Source organism: Canis lupus, chromosome 4 (assembly GCF_003254725.2).
Source record: "Canis lupus dingo isolate Sandy chromosome 4, ASM325472v2, whole genome shotgun sequence".
In the NCBI taxonomy this organism is placed as follows: domain Eukaryota; kingdom Metazoa; phylum Chordata; class Mammalia; order Carnivora; family Canidae; genus Canis; species Canis lupus.
Genome location: NC_064246.1, coordinates 12,344,291 through 12,370,269, shown reverse-complemented (window position 1 = coordinate 12,370,269; position 25,979 = coordinate 12,344,291). Strand labels below are relative to the sequence as shown.

The 25,979-nt window shown below is 45.0% G+C and overlaps 1 protein-coding gene across 3 annotated transcripts in view; it reads left to right on the top strand.

The window, feature by feature from the left end:
- The first annotated feature begins 921 nt into the window (after window positions 1–921).
- The window catches only part of CCDC6 (coiled-coil domain containing 6), a 111,224-nt gene continuing 86,166 nt past the window's right edge, over window positions 922–25,979 (top strand). The window contains exon 1 of one of the 3 annotated variants that reach the window (XM_025435386.3): window positions 922–1,533. In XM_025435386.3, coding sequence (XP_025291171.1) covers window positions 1,228–1,533 — 306 coding nt within the window. In that variant the 5' untranslated portion in view covers window positions 922–1,227. The remainder of the gene's footprint in view (window positions 1,534–25,979) is intronic. The other 2 variants (XM_025435385.3, XM_025435383.3) reach the window with 2 other exon arrangements.

Here is a 25,979-nt window from a genome sequence, read left to right as displayed (position 1 = left end):
GAGTCCTTAATAAATTATTTTTAGCCTATTAAAGTTTTCTAGGAGTGGGCAAGAGGACAGTAAATAAGGGCGATGGTTATCCCGTATTCCCACTTACTCATCATTATTTGTCCAGCATGATGCTAGGTCTGCAGTTACTTTGGAAAACTGGCACTTAAAGAGATGGGTTCTAATCCACAGAAAGTGTCTCTTTTTGGATTAGAGAAGTGTTAGTGCCTTAATCCTATTGCGTGACACGTCTTGGCACTTGTTCTCAGGATGCAGAGAGAGAAAAGAGTTGCACCTTGTTTAAACAATCGAGCGCAGTTTGGTTTATGAGATTGTTCGGAGGGGGGTAAAGAGAGCGGCGTGTCTCCTCCGCAGATTCTTTAACGAGGTGAACCTGTGGCTGCTGCTGTTTCCCCCCGGCTGCGGGCGGGGGAACTCTCTGCTCTCTTGGCGCTCGCTCTCCTAGGCTTCCCAGCGAAGCTCACGGAGGAGATGCGACCGAAAGGGCTGCGTGTGTGTTAGAGGCAGACAGAGGGAGACAGGAGCACACGCAATCGGGCAATCGGCGGAGGACGGGGGCGCAGCTCGGCCAGGGCCGGGGGGAGCACCAAGGAGTGACCTTTCCACGTGTCCCCAGCACCTGCGAGGCCAGCAGGGCGCTAGGCTTCCTTTCCGCGGGAGCCGGCGCGAGCCCGGAAGAGGCCGGGGGCCGGGGGCCGGGGGCCGGGTCTGGGGGCCGGGTCTGGGGGCCCGGAGGCCCTCCCTCGGAACACGTGCGGTCGGCGCGCAGCTGGTGCGGAGGCTGGCCTGGCCTTCCCGCCCCGGCGGTGGCCGCGCGTCCCGGGGCGGCGGGTCGGAGCCCGCGCCGGGAGGCGGGAGGGAGGCGGGCCGCGGCGGCGGCGGCGGCGGCGGCGGCGGCGGCGGCGGGCGGGCCCCGGAGCTCTCGGCCAGCTTTGTCGGGCGGCCTAGCGAGCGCGCCAGGCCCGGCTGGAGCGAGCCCCAGTGCAGTACTGCCCGAGCCCGGGCGGGGTCTCTGTTCTCTGGCAGAGGAGGTCCCTTGGCAGCGGGAAGCTCCCTCTCTTTCTCTCGCCGCCGCTCGGAGTCTGCGCCCTGCTGCCAGGCGCCCAGCTCGGCGCTCCCCTGTGCTCGCCCGGCGCCCACTCATTCGCAGCCCAGCCTTCGCCGCCGCCGCCGCCGCCTCCCTGCTCCTCCTCCTCCTCGCCCCAGCCCGCCGCGGCCATGGCGGACAGCGCCAGCGAGAGCGACACGGACGGGGCGGGGGGCAACAGCGGCAGCTCGGCCGCCATGCAGTCGTCCTGCTCGTCGACCTCGGGCGGCGGCGGCGGCGGGGGAGGCGGCGGCGGCGGCGGTGGGAAGTCGGGGGGCATTGTCATCTCGCCGTTCCGCCTGGAGGAGCTCACCAACCGCCTGGCCTCGCTGCAGCAGGAGAACAAGGTGCTGAAGATCGAGCTGGAGACCTACAAACTCAAGTGCAAGGCGCTGCAGGAGGAGAACCGCGACCTGCGCAAAGCCAGCGTGACCATCGTGAGTGCCCCCCGGGGGCGCGCCGCGGCGCCGACCTCCGCCCGCCGCCGGGAGAGGCTGCACCTGGACCCGGCAGCCCCCGAACTCCCCGAGGCTCCCGGGAACCCGCAGCCGGCGCGCTCTCTGCCAAGAACTGCTGGCCCCCGGGGGGGGGGGGGGGAGAGGGAGGGGTCCCCTCGCGGCCCCGCGAGTCTGGCCTCCCCTGGGGGGTCCGGCCCCTCGCGGGGTGCGAGAGACAGCTGCTGGACCACCACGCACGTTCCCTTTTCGCCTCTGGGGAGGAGGCCCCTCCCGGGCGGTGCTGGAGGCTGGTGGCGTGGCTGGGGGGGCGGGGTGGGACTTTTTTTCAGTCCTAGCCCGCCGAGGATCCGGGGATCCCTAGGTTGTGGGAGAGGGAGGGGGCGGGAGTCAGGTCCAGGGGCCTGGCTGGGGGTGCTGGGGGGTGCGTAGCTGGGCTGGGCACTTCGCTGGCATCTGGACGGCGCTAGCTTGATCGCCCTGGGAGGGGGCGGGAGAGAGTGGCCGGGAATCCGGGAAGTGGAGTTTTCTGGCCCGGATTGAGAGGGAAGGGCGGGTACCGGAGCCAGTGCTCCCACCTCCGTTGGAAGTCCTTAGCACGGTCGGGATCGGGGTGTGGGGGGTGGGTGGCAGCGGCAGTACACAGTCGGGCGAATGCAGCATCTTACACTAGCCTGGGCAGGGTGAAGGCTATGAAGCGTGGACAGGCTCAGACCATGGTGAAGGGGTATCGACTGACTCCTTTTCCGTTGCCGGGGACGGGGTCAAGGGAACATCTATCTGTACCTGCGTTTGCCTCATCGGTGGTGGAACGTCTAGGGGTGTTTCGCCTCAGAGCCCAGATACTTGATGAGAGGACAGGCTGTCTGTTCTGTTTCCACCTAGTCCCCGAGGCTCCCCTGAAGAGGGTTAGTTTAGGTGTTGTACTCTCCTGGTGTATAGCAGGCGATTAGAAAGGCCACTACAGCCGTGATGAGGTGCAGCTTAACTGGCAAAAAGTACACCGTGTGCTCTCACCTAATATCCCTGCCAGCTAGCCACATCATTAACATGCAGAATCCCCATACAGACAACTCTATTCAGATCAAAACAGTTTCCCAGCCTGGAGCAGAGAAGAAAATGTCAGGAAATCAAGGGGGTAAATTACCATAGTTGCTGCACAATAGCTGATTAGCCTGAACCTTCAGATGGAGAAAAAGGCATGAATTTGGGAATGGATCAAAGATGACAGTCTGGAAATGAAATGGGGCGAGTTTAGGATGCCCCTGTGCCAGAAAAAGTCTTCAGCGGAGGACTGAGTGTGTATGTGTTAGTGGGTGTATGCCGCCCCAGTGTTAGCTCATACATGGGACCTGGATGGCATTCTGATTTTGCTTAGGAAGCAGATTTCCACCAAAGTTTCAGTGTAATTGGCAGCCTAAATAGAAATTGATTGTAGAAAGATACTTTGCATGCTCAGATCCAGTCCTGGTGAATGCAATTGGAGCAACATGCACACGTTTCCAGACTGTCAAGTTCTTGAAGTGCCCTTTTGGTAGGAAGGGGGAGGAATTTGCAGAGGCAGCCACTTCCAAGCCTCCTCTGTAGCTTTCTTGGCCGAAAGAGACTTCTCTGCTGAGTGGGGGTTTGAGAAGAGGGGAAGTTGGTGGAAGCAGTTTATTTAAGGTTTGAGTTAGTAAATGAGAGGGTTAGTCTCTTGGAGAATGTGAACCACGGAAAGTAGTAAAACTTATATGAAGCAGAATCTCTAGCCTCTTGCATACAGTGAGCAATTCAGGCTGTTTTTGTTTGTTTGGGAGAGGATTAGGGGGTGGAGGTACTATGAAAGGGTATCTCTTTGACACTTGACCATATTATAAGTAGGCCTGTAAATTGTACACAAACACGTTGGCTTTGCACAGACAAACACGTTCATTCCTGGTGTATAAGATGAGAGGCCTTCTGAACACTTGAAGAGTGTTTAAGGTGGTGGCTTTATTTCTTAGCACTTACCCTCAGCTAAAACTGACGTCCGACCAAATATACTTTCTGAAATGTTCTGTGGCCTTACTGAGTCGAGTTTTAAAGTTGTTTTAGATGACAGACTACAAGTACCAAAAGCCGCTCAGTTGTTCTTTAATCTCTGATTCATATATTCAGGGAGACAAATAAAAATGCCTGTGGTTTACCTGATTCCTTAAGACTTGGCAGGTGGTACTAAAACAAACTCAGAGAAGAGATTCCTTTAAGAGAGAAGAGATTCTATTAAACTTTTGAGAGTTTTGTTAACTGGTCTGGGGCCCAGATTGTGTTGAAGTGGTGGTATTGACCTCAGGTATGTAATTTGGAAGGAGAAATGTGTGTGACCACATGAAATGGGTCTGTGGGTGTAAAGGGTCCATAGTACAACACTGCACTGTGGTTTACATCAAGGTTAAGCTGCACAACCCATGACAACTCTAACTTAAACTTAGCCCTTGTTAATAGCTGGCTAGAAAGTTTGTGATAAGGCTTATATTCAATTAAACGAAGGCCTTGTTAGATTTTTCACTGTTTTAGTTAATTTGAAGAGAAATGGTGCCATGATCCTATTACTTGCCTTCCTGCCTTGTATTATTTCCTCTACATCTAATACTAACATTCATGTTCTTGAGCACTGAAGATAATTATAGATGTCTTTCCTTTCCCCTGAGCATGTTAGAAAGATATATTGCTCGACTATACCCTGGAGGAGAGAGACCCTCTCAGTCTCTCTCTCTCTCTCTCTCTCTTTCTCTTTTTAAAGTTTATTTTTTTAGGGCAGTTTTAGGTTTGCAGCAAAATTAAAGGGAAGGTGCAGAGATTTCTCATATACTTCCTGTCCTTTGCCTCCCCCATTATCAACATTCCCTTCCAGAGTGGTACATTTGTTACAGCTGATGAACCGACTTTGACAAATCATAATCCCCTAAAGTCCATAGCTTACATTAGGGCTCACTCTTGGTGTTTGTACATTCTATGGGTTTGGACAAATGTGTAATGATACATATCTACCATTATAGCATCATACAGAGTAGACCAAGTGCCTTAAAAATCCTCTATGTTCTGCCTTTTCATCCCTCCCTAACCTGGCAACCACTGATCTTTTTTACTGTCTTCATAGTTATCCATTAACCTACCGAAGGACTTGGTTATTTCCAACTTTTGGCATTTTTTAATAGAGCTGCAGCAAACATCTATGTGCACGGTTTTGTGTGGACAAATGATTTCTACTTCTTTGGGTCAATACCAAGTATACTGAATTGTATGGTAAGAGTATTTTAAATTTTATTCAGAAACTGCCAAGCTGTCTTCCAAAGTGGCTGTACCGGTTTGCATTACTACCACCAATGAATGAGAATTCCTGTTGCTCCACATCCTTGCCAGCATGTGGTGGTGTCAGTCTTTTGGATTTTGGCCATTCTGATAGGTGGACAGTGATACCTCAGTGTTGTGATTCTTCTTTTTTTTTTTTTAAGATTTTATTTTAGAGAGTGTAAGTGGGGGCGGGGGGGGGGGCAGAGGGAGAGAAAGAGTGCGCCAATCCTCAAGCAGACTTCCTATTGAGTGTGGAGCCCTATGTGGGTCTTGATCCCAGGACCCTGAGATTGTGACTTGAGCTGAAATCAACTGTTGGCTGCTTAACTGATTGAGCCACCCAGGTGCCCCTCTTGTGCCCTCTTTTAAAAATCAGTCTAAAGGCTGATAAAACTCTTATCTGGTGTTCATTTCTGTCTGTTTTGATACATAAGTGCTTATTTGGAAAAGGCTTTCCATTTAATAAAGGACTGATTTTGTGGGTTTGTATTCTCAGCATTTGCATGATAGACGTAGGCATTATCTACAGGGAAGAATCCACTGTATGAGGCCCTTCATCCGTGTGTCCAAGTCCCTGGTACATCTGGGAGTTACAAGCTTGGGTGTTTTACTTGAGGCTTGCTGATTATAGATCATAATTTCTTCATTGGAGTGGAGACCATAAAAAGCAAATGCTCAGTAACTCTGTTGATTAGCTTTTAGATGTTAGGTCTATCTGGCTTATATTGTGGGTGAAAATATAATTGGGGATTATGTGATTGATTGTAGTGAGAGGTGTCCAGAGCTACTGGTCTCTGAAGCGGGTGAAGAAATGTAATAGTGGGCAGTCATTGGATGGCTTCATAGTTGTAGACTAGTGGTGGAATTCTCCGTGTATAAGCAGAGCTTCGCACCTGACATGGCTAGCTCTCTAAGGTGTCTAGACCAGTTCAGACCTTCAGCATGTCTAGTTTGAAAATAAAGTCTGTTATAAGCCACTAGTGTTTAAGTGTCTTTCTCTAACTATAAAATTAGTCCTTTGTTTATCTATTTCCCTAAACTTCTATAATAAAGAGGCATTTTGGGGTTATGGCAAAAAAAAACAGGTTGTTATCGCATGATTAGAGAAAACCTGGCTATTTCTTTCTTTCTTTCTTTCTTTCTTTCTTTCTTTCTTTCTTTTCTTTCTTTTCTTTCTTTTCTTTCTTTTCTTTCTTTTCTTTCTTTTCTTTCTTTTCTTTCTTTTCTTTCTTTTCTTTCTTTTCTTTCTTTTCTTTCTTTTCTTTCTTTTCTTTCTTTTCTTTCTTTTCTTTCTTTTCTTTCTTTCTTTCTTTCTTTTTTAACCTGGCTATTTCAAACACCAACAGTGTAATGGTTTCATTAACCAGTAAAAGCCACCATATAATAAATGTGGATTTGGGATTATTTACTCTGGAAGTATAATACACTATTTTCCATTTTTAAGACTTCATTTTGGCAGACTGAAACTGTCAGATTGACATTGCCCTTGTAAAGAGGTGTGGTATGTGTCTTTTTTTTTTCCTGTTAAAAGTTTTTTCCCCCTTAGATTTTTTTTTTAAAGGATTGATTGATCATTCATTCATTCATTCATTCATGAAAGACAGAAAGAGAGAGGCAGAGACCTAGGCAGAGGGAGAAGCAGGCTCCATGCAGGGAGCCTGATATGAACTCTATCCTGCCTGACCCGAAGGCTGACGCTTAACTGCTGAGCCACCCAGGCATCCCTTTTTTTTTTCCCTTAAAGATTTTATTTATTTATTTGAGAGAGAGAGAGAGCACGAGTAGGGGTAGCAGCAGGCAAAGGGAGAAGGAGAAGCAGATTCCCTGCTGAGCAGGGAGCCTGATACAGGGCTCAATTCCAGGACCCTGGGATCCTGACCTGAGCCAAAGGCTGCCGGTTAACCCACCGAACCACCCAGGCGCCCCTCCCCTTAGATTATTTAATGGAAGCACCCAACCTGAGACACAACTTTGAGAAAAACACAGTTAGGTCTATTATATGCAAGGTCAGACTTCTTAAAAAGGCTGTATTATTAGATTTCTTCTACATTTAAACGTTCTTCATGTTCATAGGTCCCTTCTGTGTGTTTCATATAATGTATTTGTGTTTGATTAAAAAAAACACAAAACATTAGAGGAGATTATGACCGTCTTTTTAGCAGTGTTATCCTTATTTGTTTTGCTGGGGCTGAGGAATAGTTCAGAGAATCACCAGTACCTGTTTGTGGTGACTGTTGTCCAAGACCAGAAAGATTGGCCTACAACAAAAATCTGAAACAGTCATTGCTTATTTAAAAACCTTCAGTTGCTCCCCATTCCCCTCTGGATCCGGGTGGACTTCCTGGTGGTTTGCCAGGCTCTGCTTGGTCTGGCCCCTGCGTGCCTTGCAGTTGTACCCCTTGTGCTCATACCCCTTGTGTTCTTGAGGCTCTCACTTGGCTGAACTGCTAGTTTCTGGAATTTTAATAGGTTTCTCTGACTCCTCTAGGATGTACTTCCTGCCCTTAATCTTATTCCTTCCTCCTCCCTTCCCTTCTACCTTGTAAATCCGAGTAGACTATACTGCCTTTTCCACCCCCCACTCCAGTGTTTGCTGGCATTGCTTCTTTGCCAACCACACGGTGGGTTACACTCCCATTTGTGTGCTCCCACAGGACCCATCTGTCACTCTTTCCACCTCCCCGTCACATGGGTGTTCCCCGCTTCCCCCCTCCCTCGCCCCTCACCTCAGATGCCTAAATTCCTTTTAGGGGCAGAATTTGCTTTGTTTTCCCCCATTTTTGGGCGCCTGGCATGTGGTGGATACTCAAGGACATGTTGGCTTGACTCTGGAGGCATTAGGTGGTGGAGCTTTTTGCTTTTAATTGGGGGAGGGTGTCTATACTGTCTCCTGACCATGGACTAAAATAGGCCACTCTTCCTGCACGGTCTGGAATAGCAGCAAACAAGATCTTCACTCTGGCTGGTTAAACAGACTAGATGGATGGATGGATACACTGTATACTTTGGGGAGCTACTACCATCAACCTGTGTCTGGAGCTCCCACCTCCTAACCAGAGGGATGTTGTAGGCTACCTTGTAGCCTATATCTAGATGTTCATGATACATTCACCTCTGAAAAGGGACAAAGTGTCTTTAGGTTTGCCTTTCCAAGGGTTTTTGAGCCAGGCTTTTAGGTGAAAGTGTTCAAGTTTACCACCTCAGTTGTGGTGATGGTGAGATCACTGCAGTGTTTCCTATAACTTTGGTTCTTGTTGAAATAGCCCACAGCTTCTTCTGGAAACAACTCTGGGCTTTCTGCAGGTACCAGTAACCTGAAGCTCTTATTGGAGAAGTATCTGCAAATAGGATTGGGAGACTTGCTGAATCCTTGTGGATGCTCCTGTGTGGCTTACAGAGTGGAATTTCATGGGGTTGATGATAGTGTCACACACAGTGTACTTGCATTCGGTTTTTCTTAAATCATGCCTTGCAGAGATCATTACATTTATACCCAGAAATGCTAATCTGAGCTTTTAAACCACAGCCGGACTGAACAAAGAGTAACAGTCCTCTTCCTCTTTCCCTCCTGTACTTCTTCCTTCAGTGGGTAGGAGTTGCTTTTTGTTTTGAATCGCAGTGTAGCTGCTTTTCGATAGATTGAATTATTGTCAAAGCTGGTGAAGTAAATGTTCACAGGTTCAGTGTGTTCTTGCTTGGTGGTGGTTGAAATTTTCTTGACAGGGAAACTAATGCTCTGGAAAATGTTTCTAATCGGCAGGATCTCCTAGGGGTGTTAGCTTGCAGACTCTTCCTTCTTCCCCAGTACTGTCAAATTTTCTTATCTTTTATGGCTGTCAAGCTCACAGCTAAGAATTTTACTCTACTAAATTACATATCTTTGTGGAAGCCTTCTTTTTTAGGGAAAAGAATGCTCAAAAGGGTTAATAATTTGACTTAATGGTTATTTAGAAAGAACTCATCCTCTTATTGGTCCCTAGATCTGATGTCTGGGGTGCAGTTTAGTGATTAAAATTCATTATAATGCTTTTTTTTTTTTTTAAGGTTTTATTTATTTGAGAGAGTGCTTGAGAGTGAGCGGAGGGAGGGGCAAGGGAGAAGTGGACTCCCTGCTGACCATGGAGCTCCACATGGGGCTGATTTCAGGACCCTGGGACCATGACCTGAGCTGAAGGCAGATGTTTAACTGACTGAGCCAGGTGCTCAGTTTTATACTTGTTCAGTGATGGGAATTTTCTGTGATTTCTTTCCCCCTTTGCCACCTCAAAAATAATTTTTTTTTTATTTTTATAAGGGCCAAAATGACAGGTGATAAATACAGCCTGAAATAGGCACCATTCAGCTTGCAAGTCCTTTATGAACAGCCTACTGTGTGCCAGTACTCTGAAATATCCAGAAGGAATGCAAAGGCTTCTTTAGCAGCCTACCAAGTATTGCACTTGACTTTCATCCAGCTTGGCCCTGGCTTGCTGCTTTAGGGAATTCAGAGCAGAGGGAGTGGTCCTTCTCTCTCCAGCACTTTGCAGTCCAGAGAGCTGGGGAATGCAGAGATAACCAACATGTAGGTGGAAGCAAGAAAGGAAGTTCAGTGCACTCTTGCAGGGGTTTCACGGAAGGCTATGTTACCCTCTCTGTTTTGTTGAGTACTTTTAAGGAAAACGATGTGTCATATTCACTCACAGTTTAATTAGCCTGTAGTTTATTTTGTAAGGCAGAGAGATGGGGAGAGCTGTTGCTCAATTTGTGTCGAGATGGCACCAGGAGGCTTTCTGTTTGTTTTTAATTTCCTTTATGTGGTGATGATTGAAAAGAAATGTCATTGATGTTTTAATTTTGTAATTTGCATCTGCCTGTAGATTGAAATTATCTAGGTGGTTTTGCCTCTATTCCTGGTACACTCTGAGGCTCAACCATATTCCTTTCGTGGAATTTTGTTGGATGGATCGAATTTCCTGTCTTTAATCCAAAACTATGTGAAAGTAAAGACTTCATATGTTATAGTTAATTAGAGATAGTAGTTTATGGGCAATTCCAAATTCCAGTTTTTTTTTTTTTTTTTCTTTTAAAGCAGTGTTGATTGACGGGATAATCTTCCACGCATCTGTTCCAGATCAGACCAGCCTCCTGTGGGTGCCAGGTGTATGTCCATAGTGATCTGGTTAATACCCTCCAGGGCATCTCAGGGCATTTCAGATCAAATGAGGCCACTTGGTACTGAGTAGCGGAGCTAGGATATTCAGCCAGACATTGGTCATGATTCAAAAAACTTTTCCATAGAAGGAAAGAGGAGAGTGAAAGAATGAAAACATGGAGTATGCATGAGCTAAAGAAAGTTCTTAGAAATCTAGTACCTGCACTAGATTAAATACATCATGTGTGGCTCTCCTAAGTAGAGTCTTCTCTTTGAGATTGAGTTAGAAAGGCTAAAATGGTCTTGAGAAAAATAATTTATTTGGTGTTTAATTATAGAAAGAGCTTCTCGACTTGTGACATTATTTGCATGGAAGTGGTGTTTTTTTTTTTTTTCTGTTACCCTAATATACCAACCAAATAATAACTTTTATTCTATTGAGGGTTTTTTTTTTTTTTTTTTTTTGGGTCTTCACTAGACAGGCCTTAATTTATCTAAACAAAGACATTTGCTGAGAGTCAAAACATTGTGTCTCTGCTTCATTTAGTAGCTCTTGATTATAGAAACACTAAAATTTGAGGGGAAAAAAATTGGCCAGATGATTTTAACATTTTTTTTTTAAATAAAGAGTACAATTTAGATATATATATACCATAAAGTAGAGGTTTGGACTTCTTCAGGTACAGAGCACTAAGAGCTAAGGTGCCATTTCTTTGTAAAGTATATTAATTATTTCACATCATTCTGAATCTTGAATGCATGTAGCTTTTTTAAAAGATTTATATGAGAGAGAGAGAGAGAGAGAGAGGGAGTGCGTGCCTGTGCATGAGCAGAGGGAGGAGCAGAGGCAGAAGGAGAAGCCTACTCCCTGCTGAGCAAGGAGCCCTACCTGGGGCTCAATCCCAGGACTCTTAGATTATGACTTAAACAGAAGACAGATGCCCAACCAACTGAGCCACCCAGGCGCCCCTATAGTGTTATTATTGGGAAATACCTTATGTACCCAGTGAAGAGGGCCAATGACTTTTTTGGTATGATTTAAAAAAAAAATTACAGTAAAATATACACAACATTGTTACCAGTTTAACCATTTTTAAGTGTACAGTTGAGTGGCATTAAGTACATTCACAGTGTTGTACAGCCATCACCACCAACCATCTCTAGAACTTTTTTATAATCCCAAACAGAAACTGTCTCTGGATGGTTATTAAACAATCTTTAGGGCAGCCCCGGTGGCGCAGCGGTTTAGTGCCGCCTGCAGCCCAGGGCGTGATCCTGGAGACTCGGGATTGAGTCGGGCTTCCTGCATGGAGCCTGCTTCTCCCTCTGCCTGTGTCTCTGCCTCTCTCTCTCTGAATGAATAAATAAATAAATCTTAAAAAACAAAACAATTTTTACCTCCAGCCCCTGATAACCTGTATTCTTAGTGACTTAAAACCTATTTTTTTTTTTAAGGAAAAAAATGTACTCTGATCTACAAAAGCAGCTAGCTGTTTTTTTATGGTCCTGGTGTTGAAGTTAGGCATTTGGATCTAAAAACATATTTTTTTAAGAAAAGATTTATTTATTTTAGAGAGTGAGTGAGCATGAGTTGGGGAGGGCAAAGGGAGAGAGAGAGAATCCTGAAGCAGACTGCCCGCTGAGCTCAGAGCTTAAGGCAGGGCTCCATCCCAGGTTCCCAAGGTTATAACCGGAGCCAAAACCAGCCATTGAGTCCCAGTCACCCCTGGACTTCAAAACATTTTATTTAAAGTGCTGTTGATACCTTGCTCCATCTTCAGTTTTTATTCCCCTCTGGTTCTTTCCTGTTTCTATAATTCAGTGAACAGATAATCTCTACACCCAACATGGGGCTCTACACCCACAACCCAGAGATCGGAAGTCTCATACTCCCCATCTAATGAGCCAACCAGGCATCCCCTCCACCTTTTAAATGTTTTGTAAACTTATTTCCTTGATAGCATTTCAAATAAACCATGGTTTAAGAACATTTGAAGAAAACAAAAGGTTGAAGAAATGAATAACAATTCTTATCTACCAGCATTGCTCTGTTTCCAAATCCTATTGTGTCACTGTGGTAACTGCTGATGTTTATGTAGTGGTGTGGACTGTGGGGTAGGCACTGCTGGGAGAGGTTTGCTTATAGCTGCTGCTTGAACCCTGGCCACCAGCCTGTGGGATCGGTGCTGCTGTCTGGCACAGCTCCGCACGTGCACGTTTAGGCCCAGTTCATGTAACTTGCGGGCTGGACCAGGTCACCAGGTAGGTGAGAATTTGAATGCAGGCCTGTTCTCAGAGCTTCAGCGCCAGGCTGCACAGCCCATAGGACAGTGGTGTATAAATCAGTGTATGATTTTTTTTTTTAAGATTTTATTTATTTATTCATGAGAGAGAGAGAGAGAGAGGCAGAGGCAGAGGCAGAGACACAGGCAGAGGGAGGAGCAGGCTCCATGCAGGGAGTCCGACGTGGGTCTCCATCCCGGGACTCCAGGATCACGCATACCCTGGGTGGAAGGCAGGCGCTTAAACCGCTGAGCCACCCAGGCTGCCCTGTATGATAAGTTTTATCTTAATTTTGTCGTGGGCATTTTGCTCCTTCTTGTTTTTATGCTCCTCTATTCCTTCAGCAAGACTGGTTAGGGCTACCACATTACCACAGCAAATTCCCAGGATGCCAGGCCTAAGGGAGTGTCTCCAGGGTAGCAAAGTCCCTGCCTCAAAAAAGAAGCAGTGATAGAAGGTGCATCTGGTCATGGGAGGCAGTCTGCAGCCCTTTCCGGCTCGGTCACCCTCTGGTATTGGGGCTTAGTCTGTCCACCCCTGTTCCCTGTCCAGTGTTCCCCAGTAGGTTGCCCCTCTGCTTATAGCAGAACCATCTGGGCTCTCCCTCCTCCCTTCCTTTGCTCCTGTCCCAGTCTGGAGTCCATCTCTGTGCACTTCTTTTGTGACTTCTACTTAAAAATAGTCTGACTAGCACAGTCATAGTGGATTTTTTTTTAAACGTATTGATCACCTGCTGTATACCAGGCAGTGTTCCATATATAACAACTGGGATGAGACAGCACATGGGAAGTTGGTGAAGTGCCCCTGACTCCATCTGGAAGTAGGAACCATAGTCAAGGAGGGCTTTCTCTCTCGGGAGGTGATTTTTAAAGCTAAAACCTGAAGGATAAATGGAAGTTAATAGAGGAAGATGGGGGCAGGGGTGATGGCAGGAGAGGCATGCCTCCTTGGCTCGGAACCTGAATGTGGGGAAAGAAGGCAAATCGGGGAAGAGAGCAGGACCCTGCTGGGCAAGTCTGGGGGCTCAGGTCCTGGGTTCCATATAGGGACTGGCTGTAGGAGGGGGAGGCGATGGAGGGGCAGGGGAACAATAGGAGCATTTCTGTGTTTTCATCATCTGCTCAGAGACATTTGGGTTTTCCTTCTTAACTATTTGAAGGCACCTATGAGGTGATCTGACTTATTCTGTGATAATAGAAGCTGCACCGTACAGTCTTACTGTGTGTCTGGTACAGTTCAAAACACTTTGTTTAGGGGCTCCTTGCAACCCTCTGCCATCTCTTTGTTCTGGGTGAAGAAATGAAGTGTGGGAGTGTCAGCAAGCTCTTGGAGGTCACAGTAAGTGGTAGAATAGGGATTTGAACACAGGCAGTCTGAGGGTACCTTGCATGGTGACTGGTGCGTAAAAAAAAGCTCTGCCGTTTGCATCTTTCCACGACGCTGTAGTAGATGCTCAGTAAACTTTGTGAAATTTGTTTTTTTTTGGGGGGTGCCCAGGTTTATTTCTTATAAACTAATGGAATATGACATGCTTACAGTGAAGTGTTAAGATTTGAATGCACAGATTTATGCTGAATGAACTTACAAATGAATTCACCAGTGTAATCGTCACCCTGCTCAAGATACATGCTATTATCAGCATTTCCTCTGCCAAGCTCCCCTATACTCTGTTCCGGTCATCACGCCCCAGAAAGTCACCTTGTACTACTGACTTCTGTCACTGTAAATGTGTTTTGATTATTTTTAAACTTCATATAAATGGTTTTATACAGAAGGTATTTGTGTGCTGGATTCTGTTAGCCTAGTTCATATATTTACTAATATTAAACAGTTTGTAGCTACATGTAGAGGTTGGTAGTTTAGCTGCTGTGCAGAATTCCAGCATTTGCATATCTGTGGATGGGGGGGGGTTGGGCCTGCCCTCCGGGTAGCGCCCTCCCTCCCCCCACCAGCCCTCCTCCTTGATCTCTGGGCTTTAGGATTGTGTGAAAGGCGCGTGTCACCCCAGAGGATACAAGGCCCTATGGGACAGGGGTTCTAATTAGCTACTTTACTAGATAAGTTATATTGCATTCAGAGCCTTTGAACCTTGGTGGACTTACCCGTTAAAACCACAGTCTTTAGGGTTAATACCAGTGTTGCTTCCATCCCACTGTTGTTATAAGGGTGAAATGAGATAATACACATCAAGTTGTCTTGGTAGTTTTTTAATTATTATTCCTGTGGAAAATGGTATTTAAGATAATTAGTATCCACCCCATACATTTTCGTTTTCCAAAATGTATTTCCAAATCAAAACTGTTGTTGATAATTCTGTGAGGTGATGGTATCAAAATGATGTCTGAAAAGCTGAAGGAAGTTGAGGCAGCGAGCTCCGAGCTCTTTGGAGACCTGAGCCTGGGGAGCTGTGCCTCCTGGCTTCCTAGGGCCTATGGTTCTCTGACACTTGAGGATGCCTGGGAACCTGGCCGATTCCCTGGAGTTTGGTGAGTCAGGATTAAGCCGGCCTGTGTGGTGGTGTCAAAGTAACAGAGCAAGAGGCAGACATGTTTTCTGAAAGATCCATTTTTTTCTTGTAGATTGGTTGTAGGGCTCTTTCCATTTTTTTCTTAAAAGAAGAGCCAACATGTGCCTTTCCCCAGTTTTTCTGCCTTTAGCACGGTGGGCAGTGGACAGTCAAAGCCTGCTTTGTCTGTCTTGCAACTTTTGACCCCGTTTCAAGAGAGTATGGATTCTGGAGGGAGGGCTTTGATGGCCGAGATGAGAATGCCACTCCTGTCTGAAGAACAGAGGCCAAAACATGAATGTCTTTGGAATGGACTTTGCAGGTTTGCAGTACCTGATGAATGAAGGACAGCCCGGCCTATGAGCCGGGGACAGGTCTACAGGGGGCCAGTAGTTCTGTTTGCCGGGGCCTCCTCTCAGAAGACCTGTTTTCTTTCTCTTGCCTCTGGATCTCTCTAGCAACAGGAGTGGTAGCCTTGGGACTTTTTGAAGTTTGAAGGAACACACTTTTCACAGGGGACAATTGTGGTTTTGTTGTCCTGGTATGCAGGCTTTTCGTGTGATGGAAGGGGCAAGGAGGACACTCTATGATTCAGGGACTCAGCTGGTGTTGTAGGTTCAAGTAAGCCTTCCTGAGCCCAGGAAAGCCCTTAGCTCTTGGCTGAGGAGGTGTGGCTGGAAGCCAGGACCTCTGGAGCCTTCTGGTCTCTTTTCACTCCGCCTCTTAAACTACTTTGAATGCCTTCCCATTCTTTTTCAGGTAAGGGAGATTAGCACTAATGACTTTAATCCCTTATTTGGTTGGTTCTTACTTGGCCCAGAGCCTCACATCTCTGGGTCATTGGAATCTCTGTTGGGTGATGTGAAAAGGCAATTGGAATTTACTTGTTAGCCCACAAATGAAAACCATTAGGCTTTGCTGCTTTTCATGAGTACAGTGTATTTTTTCTCTAGTTCTCACATTCCTGTGGGTTCCACTGCTCACCTTTTTTGTTTTTATGCCCTTAATTTTATGAGTTGCATATTAGCATTCTCCATTAGGCCATCTGTGTGAATTATCCCCCCCTTTCAGTTTTATTCATTCGCTCCTTTCTGTTTTTCTACCCCAGGATTCTTTGAGTGAACTTGGTATGATGGAGAGAGATGTGGAAACCAGATAGTATTGCCAGATTTAGCAAATAAAAACAGGACAAGGAGCCATATTTAAAGTTCAGATAAACAATGAATAATCTTTTTAGTATATACGTATGTTCTAAATGTTGCATGGGACATACGTATACTAAGAAGTTATCTGAAATGGAAATGTAATGGGCATCCTGTATTTTATCTTAAGTCTCATAGGACTTAAAAGCAAGTACCTCAGTTCTGCTTCTTTGTAGTGTGTGATCGTATGGCCGTTTATCTGACCCCTAAGACACCATGTCTTCTCTAACCTGAGTCACAGTGTGTGAGCTCTCGGGTTGAGGGATGCATAATGTAATTTATGACAGCCCTCAGGACACAGCACCTGTCTGCCTTCTCCCTCTTTGCCCAGTAATAATGGGTTTGCCCATCTTCTTTTTCTCTCCCTCGGGAAGCCAACCCAGAGTCCCTTCCTGAGTGTGACTCTTCTGGGTCTTCAGGACCTCAGCTCCTCTTCTTCCTCAAGTTGCTGTCAGCTTGCTTTCACTTTTCCTATCCCTCTCCCCCCAACTCCTTTATTTCTTCCTCCCTGAAAGCTGTCTCTGACTATATGCTTCAGGTGTCCCTTTCTATTTGGCCACATGTCACCCACCCTCTTGTTTCATTTCTCCTTTCCTTCGAGCCTGAGATGGCCTCTCACTGTTGGTGGGGCCAGGTGGCAATCACAGATTATGTTGGGGCTTCCGTGTTCTCCTCTGTTCGCTGGGAGGACCTGTTCAGAGATTGGGGTAGCAACTGGCAGCCTGCATTTGGCCTATAGCAACTGGGTTGGCCTCGGAGTTTCTGGTTTGTCTTGGGAGCCGTCCCTCTGCTTCTCATGCCTGCTGCTGCACATGCTTTTTTCCTTCCTGTTCTGATGGCAGTTGAATTTGAGACCCCTGGAACCGTGCTACAGATAAAGACTAACAGTGCCAGGCTGCACTGTGTGAATTAGCTCTTGAAACCAAGCCATAGGGCACGGTTGTTGTGACTTTACGGACTGAGAGAGCCTAGGTACGGAAAGTTAATGTGCCGGGGTCTTTTGGCTGGTAGGGGGGGGGGGGGGCAGGATTGGGCAGCCTGCCCGTTGAGGCCCTGTCCATGACTACTGTGTCATCTTCCTGCAGCCGGAAGGGTCTATGGAGTTCCTTGTAGAAGCTAGAAATCTAGCACAGTTTTGTTTGTTTTTTTTATTTTTATTTTTTAAAAAGATTTGTCTTTATTTATTCATGAGAGACAGAGAGAGAGAGAGAGGCAGAGACATAGGCAGAAGGAAAGGAGAAGCAGGCTTCCCATGAGGAGACCAATGCGGGTCTCAATTCCAGGACCCCAGGATCATGACCTGAGCAGAGAGCGGACGTTCAACCACTGAGCCACCCAGGTGCCCCTTGTTTGCTTTTTTTTTTTTTTTTTTAATTCGTAATCTAAGTCCTCACCCTGGGAAATTGCTATAATTCATGGGAGGGTGAATCCATAGAATCAGTTTCCCCCCAAAAGCCTCTTTCTTCTGTCCCTTAAAGATGTTTCCAAGAGTTTTTCTCTTCCTGTGGCCTTCTTTTATTTATTTTTATTTAAAGATTTATTCATTTTAGAGAGAACATGCATGGTGGGGAGGGGCAGAAGGAGAGGAAGAGAGAATCTCTGGCAGACTCCGTGCTGAGTGCAGAGCCTGATGGGGCTCAATCATTGCCCTGAGTTTACCACCTGGGTTGAACCCAAAAGTCAGATGGAGGCTGAGCCTGGGCTGAGCTACCCAGGCTCCCCTTTCTTCTAACTTTTAAAAGATTATGAGGTATCCTTAGTGTTTATTTAACTCAGTAGTTTTTGGATACCTACCAAGTGCCAGCTCTATCCTTGAGATGTCCTTTTAGGAGCAAGGCAGGGTATGAAGAATAACTGTGCCGCCTGCCTTGGGCTAAGGGCATTGAGAGCCCAAGCAGACCTTGGTGTGCTGGGAAGGAGCTCAGAGGCTGGTAGGAGGGACAGATGAGAAAGCAGTGACCATGCCATGGTTGAAAGAAGATGGTGAATTGACCATTCAGGTACTGACACAGGAAAAAGAAAACCGTGCAGAATGAAAGGAAGCAGATTTAATCCAGCAACTAATGGTTACCCCAGTGGGAGAGTTGCTAAGAAGCTGACTCCTTAGAGATGCAGTGAAACGGGGGTTTTGGAATAGCAGGACCTCATTCCCATCCTCCTGGAGGATGATGAGAGGAGGCGTCATCAGAGCCCCGGGGGCAGGGGTCAGAGAAGGCTGGAACTAGGTGGGCCTAGAGACAAGATGCTGCCTAGGCTGGAGAAGAAAGGGGAGAAACACCCTGGTTCAGCCTTCTCCCACCCTTCAGTCTCTTGCCAGTATGTCTTACTGGCTGAATCCAGTGCAAATGAGCTGGCTTCAGGGACCTGGGAGTTGCAGCCTTCAGAGGTCACCCCTCCCTTGCAGAGCAGGAGAAAGGCTATGGAGGATCGTGGACCAGACAGACCTGGGACTGGCTCAGGAAGAAATGAAAATGGAATGGCTCTGTTTGGCCTGGGCAGCGTTGAACACTTCACAGATGACAGAATGTTGGCGGACTTGTAGGTTTGTGTTTCCCCAGGAGGATGTGAGTGAAGGGCATTCCAGGGAGAAGGATTCGCATGGACAAAGGCATGGCAGCTTGAAGCCGCAGGCTCCGCTTGTAGCAGCGCATGCAGCTCTGAACAGCTGAATGGATACTGGAGGTCTTTCTTCGGCCCCAGAAGCCCCTTTCATACAATGCTCTCTGGTGTGTCTATGCTGTCATTTCTGGCTGACATGAATTTGCTCACAGGGGAGAGCCAGGTGGGGAGCTCAGCACCCCAAATACCCTTGGGCCTGGCCGCTTCTGACCGAGAGCATGCGGCATTTAATAGTGGCAGGCAGCTCAGGGTGCCGCACCAGTGCCAGGGAGGACTTCATGGCTGATGGTGCCATTTCCTTTTGGTGCCTGTGTCCCGTCACGGACCCAGGGCTCTGAGGATGCTGATGTCTTGAGAGGAAAATTCGCTGCTCAAGTTAGTGGCTTAGTGGCCTTGTCTCCTAGCAGAATGTCTGGCACTTGATCATGCTGTTAGAATACATTTCTCACATTCTCCTACTGTGAAATTTGTTTTTATGATGTTAGAGGATTTTGTTTAAACTTTTTTATTATGGACAATTTTTAGCATACACAAAAAGGAAAGTGAATTTATAAACCACCCAGCTTGACCAATTATCAACATGTGGTCATTCTCAAAATTGTTTCACCTATAAATAGTTCAGTTTACATCACTGATAAGGATTTATAACCACATACCATTACATATCACATTTTTTTTTAAAAGTACTATTTCCTGTAGTAAATTTGCATTTGAAAGGTAAACAGGAGCAACTTCTCTGGAATCAAATGTGTTCTCCTTGCTTCTCTGCTTTAAGCCTTTACCCCTGTGCCCTGAGGCTTCTGGCCTCGAATCTGAATCTCCTCCTGCTTGGTGTGTTGGCAGCTGGTATTGGGACCTTTTACCTGCTGCTCTGTTTCCTGGTACTAGTCCCCCAAGCATCCTAGTCACTCTGGAGGGTAGGCAGTCTGGTTTCCCAGCCCTCATGGTGTATAGTGGTATGGCTCTCAGGTCACTGTCTTGTGCACGTGGGGCAAGAATCTTGGCTTCTGCAGCTCTGCTGCAAAGAAATCTGAAGTGAGGCATCCTTTGCAGCCTTCCCTGGAAGCTTTTAGCTGGGAAATGTCTGATGAGCATTCTGGAGGAATCATGCCTTAGGAAGATGGGCTGGCATCTAGGGGCTTCTAGAAAGTCTGACATGGTGTTGTATGTGAAGCCATGCAGAGCAGGAGAGCACCAGACAGGAAGCTGTGGGCAGTGTGTGCAGACGGATGTCTTCTGGACAGGTAGAAAACTGAGCATCTTTGCCCAGAATCTGCAGCTCTGAAATCTGTAGCTTGTGCAGCAGATAGATACAGAATGGTTTCAACTTGGTTATTTCATTTGGGTCTCACAGGAAGTCTGCAGGGCAGGTAGTGGGAGTCTCCACTGAAAAAGAAAGGATCCAGGATCCAGTGAAATGCTAAGTTATTGGCCATGGACAGTGCTGAACAGTGGGACAGGTGGGACTGCAAGGCAGATGGCCAGGGATCCTTCCACTCTGTCAACTCTTTGGCTAAAGTGGGGTAGAAAGTGGCAAGATTGCTTTTACCAGGAGTTACCCCAATCCTTGCTGGACCTCTGCAAGAGGGTCCTGTCCATGTAGTAATGAAGCCTTAGTGGGGGCTGGTGCAGGATTGCCAAGCCCTGAGCCTAGGAAAAGAAATGTGGGAAACCTTGGTCTAGACCATGTTACTTTGCTTTCATTTGCCTAAGTCAGCTAGTGTTTAAAGTGGGCTGCTGTCTGGGGGCTTTGGATTTGGTTTATTTTCAGAGCACTTGCTCTTTGTTGGGATTAATTCAACCTCTACAGCTAGAGCCCCCTCACCTTTCAGTTTTTGGGTCCTAGACTTTCCTGTCCATCTGAATCACCTGGCGAACTTCAAAAGTCATGAAACCTGGGGTTAATCCTTCAGGGTCTGAGGATGGGAGTCTCTGCATTAGTATTTTTAAAGATTCCCATGTAATTCCAAAATTACCAGCAACAAAGTTTGGGAACCACTGGTCTATACGTTTGTGAGTATATATATATTAATTTCACCTGAAGCTTGAAAAAGATGCTGCTGTTAAAAATGTGGTTTTTGTTTCCCCATTAAATTTTTCCATCTTTCTTGAACTATAATTGATGTGTTGCACTGTGTAAGTTTAAGGTTTCCATGTTGATTTGATAGTCTTATGTATTGTGAAATGATTAGCACCATGACGTTAGCTAACACCTGCATCAAGTCACATAATTATCTAAAAAATACTGATTTTTTTAATTGGCATATTTTGAATAGAAAAGCATCTTATGATCTGCACTTCCCCTTCCCTATTACACGAAAGGTAGCGTAGATGATTCCTTGTTCTGTGACTTTTTTCTCTTCCACTTAATTATATGTTGGAAAATTTTCCATAACAGTACATTCATTGCTTCCTCATTCTGTTTTACAGTTGTGTAGTAATCCGTTGTATGGCTGTCTCTTACCACTGGGCATCCAGTTTGTTTTCTGTCTTTGAACTCACATTGTTACAGTGACCTTGAGCATGGATCATTTTGAATGTGGGTGAATATTATCTAAGAGGACCCATTACATTTGCTAATGCTTATCTAGTGCATACTATGTACAGGCCACCCTCTTAAACCTTTTCCATATATTTGGCTCAATCTTCACATCAGGCCTGTGAGGTAGCCAGTATTATCTCCATTTTGCAGATAAGGAAACTGAGACTCACCAAGGATTGGGTGACTTGCCCAAAGTCACACCACAGAGAGGGGCAGAGCCAGAATTCACTCCTGGACAGGTTGGCTCCAGAGACATTACTTTGAAACACTCCATTTCTGGGTAAATCCCCAAAAGTGACATTGCTGGGTCAGATGCATTATGTATGTGTAATTTGAATAGATGTTGCCTAATTGCTGTCAACGGGGCTGGCACTAATTTACATTTCCATTAGGGGGATATGAGAGATAGTATGGTGGCCCCCTACCACGCTTTTATCCAACTTGGATTTTGCCAATCTGGTAGATAAGAAGTGGCATCTTGGTGTGGGCTGCACTTTTCTCAAGGGGATTGGCAAGCATTTTCTCCCTTACTTGTAAGAGCATTTGTGTTTCCTTTTCAGCAAATGCCCACCTCACAGTCTTTCTTGATTGTCTGTTGGGATGTTGGTCTTTCTCTTAGCCATTTTCTCAGCACTTTGTATATTTCAGAGACTTGCCCTTTTTGCTAATTTTGAGTTGGAAAAAAATTTCCCACTTTCAATTATCTTTTTTTTTGTTGTTGTTGTTTTTTAGCCACAGTGAATTTTCTTGAGGCTTTCTTTTGTCATTTATAGTACCAGGAAATACTACTATGTTTGGTAAAACTGTGTATTTACTCCTTTGGAAAAAAAAAATATAGGATGGCTGCTATTGTGTTTTTGTTGAAATGATATACAGTGCATTTAAGAGAGATTCAGAAGAAATCATAGAAGCAGTGATGCTAGATATTCTCTTAAATTGCATTAAATGATTTCAATTCATGGCTGAATATTAGAGGCACATCTCCTGGTTCCTTTTTCTCCCTCATCTTTTTTTATGCTATCACTTTTATATTTCATATACAATCCTGAATTAGAATAAATCTCCTGTGATGAATAGATAAATTACTGAGTTGTATGTATCTTGGATACTATTAGTGTAACCTTTTCCTGTCTCTAGAACCTTCTTAAATGGGCTTACATTTGATTGGCATTATTTCTTTCTTCTAGTTAGTTTCAGTCTCTTTTATCTGGTGGTTTTATTTTACTCTGCAGTATTTTCCATTTCCCCTGTTTAAAGATAGATTTAAAGCCCTGGACCTTAAATTAAGTTTAACCTTCCATGTTGACCACTTAGCTAGTCATCTCCATTTGTATCCTAAGTATTTTTAAGGACATTCTGTGTGCCAGGTACTGTGGTAGGGTCTAAGGGACATTCTGCCTCTTAGAGCTTAAATTATAGCTGGGGGGAGAGGGCAATAGCTATCAAGTTGTATAGTTAAGATTGTGATAGATAGGGGGCTGCTGGGTGGCTCAGTTAAGCATCTGACCTCCACTCAAGTCATGATCTCCGGGTCCTGGGATGCAGCCCCACATCAGGCTCTGTGCTCAGTGGGGGAGTCTGCTTTTCCCTCTCCCTCTTCCTCTGCCCCTCCCCTACTCACACACACACCTTCTCTCTCACATAAATAAATAAAACCTTTTTTTTTTTTATAGATTGTGATAGATGCTCTGTAAATATGCATATGGTTTTCAGGGGACCAATCAGGAATTCAGTTTGGGGCAGCCAAGGAGAGCTTTCTTGAAGTGACATTCATTTAGGCTGCCATCATCTGAATGGTAAAGGAAAGTCAGCCATGGAGGAGATTGGTTAAAAACATGTTCTGGGCCAAGGGAACAGGCCATGCAAAAATCCTGAAAGCAACAGAAGCATAGTAAGTTTGAGGAACTGAGAGATGAGTGTGGTTAGAGTGTGAACTGGATGTTGCCTGAGGAAGGATATGGAAGTAGGTGGGGCCAGGTTTGACTGGGTTCTAGTCTGTCTTCTGATGGCTACTGTGAATAAAACCTGAACCAGTGGTGAAATATGTAAGACATGCATTTGAAGGGAGGAGACTGTTTAGCTTTATTTCATGCTATCTTCAAATTCTAGAGCTGAGGATACCCTAAGTGTCATTTATTGTTAGTCTAATATACTTGTTTTTACAAATGATAGACCAGGGGAATGACTTACCCAAATCCACACTGGTGGCCAGAAGTAGTGTCAGAACTTGAACCCATGTCTCTTGGTGAATAAACTATTCTTTGTACTCTGCACTTTCTCTTCCCTGAGAAACTTGCATTCTGACTAAAAATTGAAATGTGTTCTGATGTGTGGTTTTATCCTGATTTGTACAAGAAATCTTATGAAGGTATACAAATTAAATCACGTAAGAATTTTGTTGAGTAATATTTATTAAAAATATCACACAAAAGAGGAGATTGTCTTCAAGAATGTTGACTTTGCCAAGGCCGTGTCCATGCTTCTAATCCTACAGCCTCAGTACAACTTTTAGTATCTAGAGCATCTACTTCAAGGAGCAGTACTGGCTTTTATTTGTGCTTTTAAAATTAGGAGTAGTTTTTATTTCAGTGACTTTGTCATTCCAGAACTTTCTTTAGATGAATAAATTTGGCCTGCAAACAAGAATTTTAATCCATTCTTTTTTAGTTTTTCATTAGGATGTGTTTTTGCCAGTAACCTTCATAATTTAAAATCCAAATGTGGCAGAAAGATTTGATTGTTAAGCAAACTTTCTGATTTGGTTGGGAGATTGGAGAAGGACTGAAGATGTCTGTAGATATAGGAGTACGTGTATCCAGAATGGATCCCCCCCTCAATAGTTCTGTGCTCATTCTAGTTAAAAGGTGAGTAGCCTGTTCTGTATTTTCTTTGTACAAGAGAAGAGAAAAGAGGAAGATGGTAAGAGGATATGTTTTTCTCACACTTACTAGAGTCTTAGATACTTAGGTGGTAGACTCTTTACATGTCCTCAGTGGGATTTATTGACGTCTTAGTGGTGTGTTGTGGAGAGGAGCAGTTTAACCTACACTTTGAGTGAGTCAGAAGCTTTAGACATTCCTTTATTGGAGCCTGTGCATCTTTGTTTTATGGCTCTCTCCAAAATGTCACGCATGTTTCAGATCTTGACTCTATGTTGGGGATGGAAAGGGAGCCTGGATTAAAAAGGTGGCTTTACTGGTACTACTAATGAGGTAGACCAGAAGCTGGGGCCAGAGGGAAGGTTAAGGTGAATGGGGAGAATCAGTTCATATTAGGGTCTTGGCAAGGGTTAGATGTAGGAAAATATCCTTATACATGGATCACATACCTAGGGAGGTGAATGGATAACTAGGTTACCTAGGGTGTGGACTGGATCAGCAGAGGGCACCAGGAACCCCACCCCACTCGGCTTGCTGACAGAACAAGTTTGTAAGGTAGAGAGTTCTTCTGTGCTTCCCGCCCAAGGCTGTTATGTCTCTGCATATTGGTGGGTTTAAGTCTGTAGATGAAGACAACCAAGAATATCCTATTGGCATGTTTCCCAAAATGCATTCTGTATTTTTTCTTTACCCTATTCAGTCACTAATATTATTAACTGCTCATCTTTTGTCCCTGGCCACTGAACCCTCAACTTTCTTCTCTTTGTGAAGATCATCTGAGACTCCTATTCAACCAATACAAAATGTGTAGGCTCCATGTTAAAACTAAAAGGCATGCTGTTATATTTTTAGGAAAGGTAGGTTTAAATAATTATGTAATTGGTGCATTTGGAATTCAAGCCACAATAAAAATGAAAGATAGTCTCTTATCTTTGACTCTGGGTTGTCTTCATAGACATAACTGCTGTTACTGGTTTCTTAGTCATTTTCTTAAGAGTTTTTCTGCATATATTTTATGCAGATACATGTGTTGGGTCTATATTGTGCCCTTAAGAAAATACACAGAAATGGGACCACATTGCAGATTTCTCTTGCCTTTTTCACTTAATGAAATGCCTTCATTCTTGAGTTTTGAAGGGATTGACTTTCCTTAGAAATAATTGCCATGTTGCTTATATGTATATTTTTCCTGGAACTTAATCAACTTTATTAGCATTGCAAACTCTTCTTTCTGCCTAAATAACTTAGAAGTCAGTGAGAGAACGAAGATACATGGCTTTTATTACTAAATATCTCCTTTTGAGTAGAATCTGCAAATTGGTAGATATTGGGAGTTCAGAACTGCTTTTGGAGTAGCACTAATGCCGTGTCTTTGGCTAGCGTGGATCACTCTCTTGGGTCACATAAGAGGGTGATGGTCTTTGTAAAATGCTAGCAAGTGTTATATGTTTGTTCAAAGTTTGGGGTTCTGTGTTGAGGGTTTTGAACTCTGACAAAAGCACATGAAACTGTTTCTGGCATATACTGTGTTCAGAATCTATAGATCCAGTTTCTTAAGACAGGCTCTTCTCCCAACACCATTGGTTCACATGACAGGAGTCCTAGCCCATGTTCTCAAATATATTTTGGGAATTTAAGAGAAAAGTGGCTTTCCTCATGAAATACATGATCAATTGAATTCACTCCAGTTTATGTAAGTGGACCTAGTAAAAGGAACACAAGCTTTTAATATTATGGTCCTGTTGAATAGGATTTATAATTTGAGCAACCTTACAATGAAACGTACTTAGTTATGTTTTTTCTATCATTCACCTGTGCTTATTACATGGATTCAGTTGATAGAATAGGGAAGAGCAAAGAGAAGATATAGAAGAGCTTGGGTTTGTAAATACAGAGCCTTAGTGGGGAGCCAAGCTTGTAGCAAGGCTGGTGCTGCCTTTAGTCTTGACCC